The sequence below is a fragment of the Sinocyclocheilus anshuiensis genome, unplaced genomic scaffold (assembly GCF_001515605.1).
Source record: "Sinocyclocheilus anshuiensis isolate Anshui unplaced genomic scaffold, SAMN03320099.WGS_v1.1 scaffold375, whole genome shotgun sequence".
NCBI lineage: Eukaryota > Metazoa > Chordata > Actinopteri > Cypriniformes > Cyprinidae > Sinocyclocheilus > Sinocyclocheilus anshuiensis.
Genome location: NW_015549594.1, coordinates 1,014,633 through 1,021,699, shown reverse-complemented (window position 1 = coordinate 1,021,699; position 7,067 = coordinate 1,014,633). Strand labels below are relative to the sequence as shown.

The 7,067-nt window shown below is 37.9% G+C and overlaps 1 protein-coding gene across 4 annotated transcripts in view; it reads right to left on the bottom strand.

Annotated features, from left to right (window-relative positions):
* The window catches only part of dhx9 (DEAH (Asp-Glu-Ala-His) box helicase 9), a 15,830-nt gene extending 8,913 nt beyond the window's left edge, over positions 1-6,917 (bottom strand). The window contains exons 1-11 of one of the 4 annotated variants that reach the window (XM_016446870.1): positions 6,871-6,917; positions 5,856-5,976; positions 5,616-5,756; positions 5,426-5,531; positions 5,053-5,186; positions 4,827-4,975; positions 3,791-3,837; positions 3,553-3,689; positions 3,377-3,466; positions 3,135-3,296; positions 2,952-3,029 (exon numbers count right to left, since the gene is read on the bottom strand). In XM_016446870.1, the coding sequence (XP_016302356.1) occupies positions 2,952-3,029; positions 3,135-3,296; positions 3,377-3,466; positions 3,553-3,689; positions 3,791-3,837; positions 4,827-4,975; positions 5,053-5,186; positions 5,426-5,531; positions 5,616-5,756; positions 5,856-5,966 (1,155 nt within the window). In that variant the 5' untranslated portion in view covers positions 5,967-5,976; positions 6,871-6,917. Of the gene's footprint in view, positions 1-2,951; positions 3,030-3,134; positions 3,297-3,376; positions 3,467-3,552; positions 3,690-3,790; positions 3,838-3,937; positions 4,025-4,826; positions 4,976-5,052; positions 5,187-5,425; positions 5,532-5,615; positions 5,757-5,855; positions 5,977-6,413; positions 6,500-6,780 lie in introns of those variants that run through there. The other 3 variants (XM_016446871.1, XM_016446869.1, XM_016446872.1) reach the window with 3 other exon arrangements.
* Positions 6,918-7,067: the final 150 nt, after the last annotated feature.

Here is a 7,067-nt window from a genome sequence, read left to right as displayed (position 1 = left end):
ATCGCATTTGGTCTCGTTCTGTATCGCGTATCTTGTCAGTGTCTACGCTTGCTTGGCCATATGTTGTGGAAAAAATAAGGAAAGTGTGTTCAAGCGCCAACAGAAAACAGTGTAAAGAAATAGTCTTTGAGAGAAGCAGTCTTTATCAGCGGAAGTTAAAAGCAGCTCGTAAGTGTATTTACTTGTCTCATTAGTGTTTAGTGCAGTTGTCGTTGCTAAAAAACGCTTGTTTTGTTTACTGTGTGGAGACGTGCTGATCGCGTTTGGTCTCGTTCTGTATCACGTATCTTGTCAGTGTCTGTGTTTGCTTGGCCATTTGTTGTGAAAAAACTAAGGAAAGTGTGTCCAGCTGAATTAATTTAGTATTTTGTTAGACGGGTATAAAAAAAGCTTAATTTACCGCAGCAGCCTCGCGTGACGGCCTCCTTGTGTGAAGACCAAAAAGTGTAAAGACCATCGACTCTATCGTGCGACTCTACCGGGCAGGGACACTGGCAAAGGAAAAATATCGCTTTTTATTTCTCCTCTTTCCTACTACTTGTTTCACTTCTGTTTCAGTTTTTATAACCATTTCTTACTATGTGTAAGTAAGTTGTTGTTTTTTAGCATGTGTGTTTGGCAGTGTTATTTTTTAGGATTACTGATAAACTACTGTCGTTTGATTTGTATTATTTGTATTTGTTATTTATTTTAATCTTAGTTAAATTGTCTGAATTTATTATGTCTGTATAGGTCTTTTGTTAAGTTTTAGTTATTTAATTTGAGTTATTTTAATACTTCAACAAACTAAATAGAAATTAAATAATATATATATTGAATTTATAAATGTGTGTGTATGTATGTGTGTGTATATATATTAGGGCTGCACGATAAATCGTATGCGATATTTAATGCGCATCTTGTCAGAAAGCCGGTTCTGTAATCAGCGATAAATCTCCATCACGTGCGTGCTTTCACATTGAGCAGCATTAACAATGCGCGTTAAATAATCGCATGCAATTTATCGTGCAGCCCTAATATATGTACAAACAACATGTACGTTGTTTTTTTGGTGTTTGGCTTAGTGTTATGTTAAATTTATTTTTTTAATTTAAATTTATTTAAATTTAGTGTTATGTTAGAATCATTATTATACTCTTATACCTTTTGTTCTTTAATATTTTGAATTGTTTTTAGCTTTATTTTTTGCTTTTCATTTAAATGTTAAGTTTTGAAATTTTGTTGTATGCATTTGTCATTTTTATTTAATTTCTTTATTTTTAAAATGTGTATAAGTAGTATTTATAAAGTTTTAGCTTTTAGTTTTGGATCTGTTTTTAGTTGTTTTAATACTACAATTGATTGTTTCTGTTGTCCTCATTTATAAGTCGCTTTGGATAAAAGTGTCTGCTAAATGACTAACTAAAAAAACTTAACTAAACTAAATATATTTATTAGGGGTGTAACGGTTCACAAAATTCGAGGTTTGGTTCAACACGACACAGTGGTGTCATGGTTCGGTACTTTTCGATACGGAGGCCGGGGGGATTGCTTACTTCGCAATGCTGGAAATATTTCTGTTTTAAACCATGAAGGCGAGCCAATGGATATCACATAAGCAACGTGCAAACTTTGCGCAAGAGTTATGCCGGTGAACGTCTTAATCTCAGTCAATTCACTTTAAAGTAAAAACGGAATGACGGAGCTTTCGGCATATGACACCGCATATTCTCTCAGAGACGACGAGAGACGAATCTACTTCAACATATGCTGATAACGGTATATGGCTAACTGTAATTTATTCCCTTAATATTTCTCTTGTGGCTGTACATAGTGAAAAAAAAATATTTCGTGATAAACAGGTTGTTTTTGAAAGTCGGTGCTTGAAATGGGCTAAAGCTTTTTATTTAATTGATTTTTACTGATGACTGTAGTGTTAATATTTTAATTATAGGCCTATAATTGTATAATAGACCTGTTTTAAAAGACGTTTAAACGCGCAGCGCTGACCTCAGAGGTCATTCCCCTGGAACTGCTTCCAGTGTACAACAGTGAGCGCAAGCTACATTAAAGTGATTGTTACATTTTGAATATGGATATTTTTCTTACAAAAAAGCATCGATTGGCTACAGAAGGCCTTTGTTCACCCCCCGGAGCAGTGTGAGACACTTTTTTTTTATTTTTATGGATGGGCGCATTTTATTATGTCATGGGACCTTTAACTGCTTTTGGACGGATGCATGCAACACCCACTGAGTGCCATGAAACAGCTTGAAAGATCAAAGAATTTTTTTTATATAACTCAGACTGGATTCGTCTGAAAGAAGAAAATCATATACACCTAGGATGACTTGAGGGTGAGTAATTTATGGGCTAATTTTCATTTTTGGGTGAACTAACCCTTTAACCGCGCCCTAGTGTGTTTGACCCCAAAAGCTCGGTTTGTTTGACTAGTGTGATCGCTCCGTGCCGCGCTTGGAAGAGGTGGGCCAGAGCACGGTATGCATGTAGTGTGAGCGCTAACCGCACCGAAGAGCGGAACTTCTGATACGTGCAGCATGACTGCATTAACATTTCTGAGCGGCAAAAGTGATAGATCTGTAAAGCAATATATTGTGAGAGGGCCGTGTCTCACCACGTCCCAAACGACTCAAAATAATAAACTACAAAGTTAACAAAACGATGCACTCCACTGTGCTGAGCGAGAGGGCTTCTGCCTTCACGTGCTATCGGAAACTTCCTATTTCCCACTTATGAAGTCATGACTCACGATATATATATATATATATATATAGTTGTTCGACTGCCATAAAAGGGATGAGGGGGTTGTGAAATACCCTCAAATGTAATACATAATGTAATTTTTATATAATATAAATGTGAAATGGCCTCAAATAAAATACACATGGACTAAAACCAACAAAACTCCAATTTCAATTTCATGGATTTTTTCAGGGCTGTTTTTATCTCACCGTCTGCAGATTTTTGTCCTGTTCTAGCTGGTAGTTGAGCTCATGCAGCAGGTCTGTGCTGATCTGTTCTGGAGTACACTGTAAACCAAGGTACAATAGGTTTTCAGTGGCATGAAGTGTATCACACCAATTTCACTTGCTATCATTGAGTTAAAAGAGCTCATCACAGAACAGCGGACTCACAAATGCCAGCGGCCCTTCGTCGATGTTGGAGCTGGTCCATGGGTTCCAGTTGACCTGCGGAGGAGACCATGGCACCACTCCTGCTGTGCTCTGCCTTTGTGAGGGCTCAAACTGAGCCATCTTCCCTTGCACCAGAGATACTGGACTGTTGGGGTCCTGAGGCTAAAAAAAGGACACACGTTCTTACTTATTCTTACTTGGTAATGCTCATAAGTCAGGAAGGTTTTCTGTCCAACACTTACAGGAGGAGGGATCTTGATGCCAAGTTCCTGCACAATACTGTGTATTTGATGCTGTACATCATCACTGAGATTCACTTCATATACATCCACCTGTCACAGCAACCAAAACAGGAAGTTAGTAGAATCAGTAAACGCACAGGTCTCAGAAGACAGATAAACTCGGGTGTTAAACTCACAGTCTCTCCTTCTTTCTTCTTGGTCTGTCCCGTGTAGGCTTCTACGACCCCCAAATGGTAAAGCTGACGGACAATTGACAGCGCACAAGACTGGGCAGCCAGCTTCTTTGTAGAGCCATGCTCACGGGCAAAAACCTCTGGAAAAGTAGGGAAGCTTTAGCAAGGACACAAATTCTAATGTGAAACCATTTGTCCTTGACCTTACAGTTTATTATGTAGAAGGTTTTCTGATACTTACTCCTACCCAGTTGTCTTACAAAGATTGTCATCTCAGCAATAAAACTCCTATAACAGAGCAAGATTTAAAATCAAGACGTCCCAACATGACATTTAGCCCACAGGTGTCTTTACAAGATTTAAGCACAAATAAACTCCACAAACTGACCTCTTAACCGGACGGCACATGAGATCAACAGAGTGACATTTCAGCGCAGAGTCCGTACAGGACAACCCATCCTGAGCAGGTTTGTTTTTCTGCCAGACTTCTAAACATGGTGTTATTCCTCTCTAGATACTGGAGGCCTTGACCCCTGATGGACAAGTGACACCAGAAATCACAACCAGACATTATTTTGCCTCTCCCACCTCTAAACCCAACCAATCACATACTTCACCATGTGACCTCTTAGTGTAGCCTAAGTCATGTCACATGTTTTCCCCCATGTAAGGTTGTGATTTCTGGCATCTCTATTGTCCTCCTTTAAGATTACATACTACACAGATGAATCTCACAAAAAACATGTCCAGGTCACATTTCACCCCCCCAACAATATGAAATAAAAACAATTTAATAAATAAAAATAATAATAAATATGAATAGTCCTAACTAGACATAATAATAAAGCCTGTTTTTAGAACAATAAGATTTTTTTTTGCATTGATATTATGACAAATACTTTCATTATTCTTATACATTTGAAATACAGTATTTTACGTGATGCAGTGAAATACGACCTGGACATGTTCTTGACAAGTTTCGTGAGATTCACCCATAAATCATTGTTGATTTTGTAAGGTAACATCTGAGATGAGACCGTCTTTAAGTGGTCTGAGATCTCCTTGAGGTTAGATACACATCAAGGAGTTCTCTGTCATTGTTTCAGTCCAGCAGAAAAACAAACCTTTGACTCATTACATTTAAAAGCAAAGTCTGATTTTCGATGAGGATACCAGTTTTTAATTGAAAACATTAGCCTACAAATTAATAATTCTATTAAATAGCACATGGAATGGGTTCAAAACTAAGCTGTTGTCGTAAATGGGAATGTTCTGACCTGTTGTGGTCAGGCCCGACTTGGCTGTACTTGTAGTCGGTTTGGTTCTTCTCCTTCTGAAAGAACTGGTTCAGACGGGCCTTTGCATTGTCCAGAGTCCAGTTCCCATGCAGGCCAGCATTTAGATCAACTTCCTCTGATTCCAAGGTCTTGGGGAATTAGAAAAGACCCCTTAATTCTCAGAAACCTTCTATAAAAACCTGGCTAAAAAAAAATGAAGACCTACTGCTTTTGCATCCTGATCCTCTCTCTTAGAGTAATATTCCTGGATGTTGGCTCCTCGCTCCCATTGGGCGTTACCAAATCCAGAATAGCCCAAACCTGTGACTCCAGGAACGGGTGCAGAACTCTCAGAAGGTTCTGAGACACAGGAAGAATACAGCATTAAAATAGTTGTTTTAGTCAATGTTAGAAATGGTTTAAACATCGGTTAGCTAACTAGCCCACAACTGGTAGATGCCGTAACTACACCAATCTGCAGGCAAAAGGCATCTTTCTCCATTGACATCTAAACAACATCTAAAACACTGATATTAAATTATAGCAGATGTTTTGTTAGCAACCAATTACTGGATGAATCCAAGTATAACATAAGGTACCTCCCCCCGATTCCTTCTTCACAGCCAGATGTGGAGGTAGTGGACAGTTGGATGGGAGATTTCCAAACCCACCACCTTCTTCATTCCCTCCATCAGGTACGCTGACCTGAAAACGATAAATGTAAACCCAGACCTTCCTCATAATACAGACGAGTAGTGGAAGAACTTTAAACAGAGATGTGATACTGACCCCTAGAGCAGGAACTTCACTAGGACTAATTTCTTTCGTCCGAACAAGATAATTCACAAAATCTCGGGCTGCATTGGACTGAGCGTCCTTCTTGTTGGTAGAATTTCCCATGGCAATGTAACTGTAACCCTCAATACGCACCTTAAAGAAACATGGGTCAAAACAACAAATACCTTTTATTACAAAGTATTTTATATACAATATGCAAGTGACTTTAAGAGGCCTCAGCCTTATTCTCACCTCACACAAGAATTTCTGTCTGTTTTTATTTCCAGCTGCTCGGATGTCATAGTTCGGCGTTAGCTTCTTTTTTCCACACCAAGCATACAGGAAGTTCTTAATGTCCGCCATTGTTGACGGCCTGCATGTGAATTAAATTAATAAAACGATTAAAAATAAAAGCAAGAGTATTAATCGCCTATAGGAAAATAATATGGTAAACTCTGCAATCGTCCCATTTCTCAGAGATAACGTTAGCCTAAACGTAACCATGCACTGACTGCAAGACTAACGTTAGGCGGGAAAAAAAAGGATTAAAGCTCTAATGCAAGAATAACTGTATCCAACTCATTAGCATTTTAAACTGTCATCACAAGAAAAATCATACATTTAAAATACACAAACAGCTAAATAGGTTTTTTGGCTATATATTTGCAAGTAGTCTGCTGCAATGAATGGGCTAACATTAGCTAACGTTAGCTGGTTCCTGCAGCCATATCTAGGCCATATAATAAAAGTACTATTAAACAAAGCTATTAAATAAAAATGAAGATGAACTAGGCTACGTTTGTATCATACCCGACAAAGGCCCTTTCGCACAAACCCAAACAAGACGCACACGACGTTCAGAAAAGTAAGTTACGTATGTTACGATACAGGCCAGCTTACAGACATTCACTTCTGGCTTTTTTCAGTCTTGATTGCAAATGTTTTTTGGTTTTTTTTTATGTACGATGGATAATAATCATATATCAAACTAGGCTATATGTTATTAAATTGTACATAGGCTATATATCAGACTATTTTATTTACAAGTTTCATGTTTGTGTCTATCCCGTTTATTCCCCCGTTGCATCTGAAAATTACTTTCAGAAACAATAAAAGTACTATTAAACAAAGCTATTAAATAAAAATGAAGATGAACTAGGCTACGTTTGTATCATACCCGACAAAGGCCCTTTCGCACAAACCCAAACAAGACGCACACGACGTTCAGAAAAGTAAGTTACGTATGTTACGATACAGGCCAGCTTACAGAGCAGAAGAACACACAGGCAGATCAGAACAGGAAGTGACGCAGCCCTAAACGTATCAGTGCAAAATCGATCCGTGCAAAGCAGATTTTCAAGTATAAATATTATTGAGAACATATATATATATATATATATATATTATTGTGTACATTTTGCTGACTATACTGATTTAATGTTTAATGAAGATGTTTTATTTATA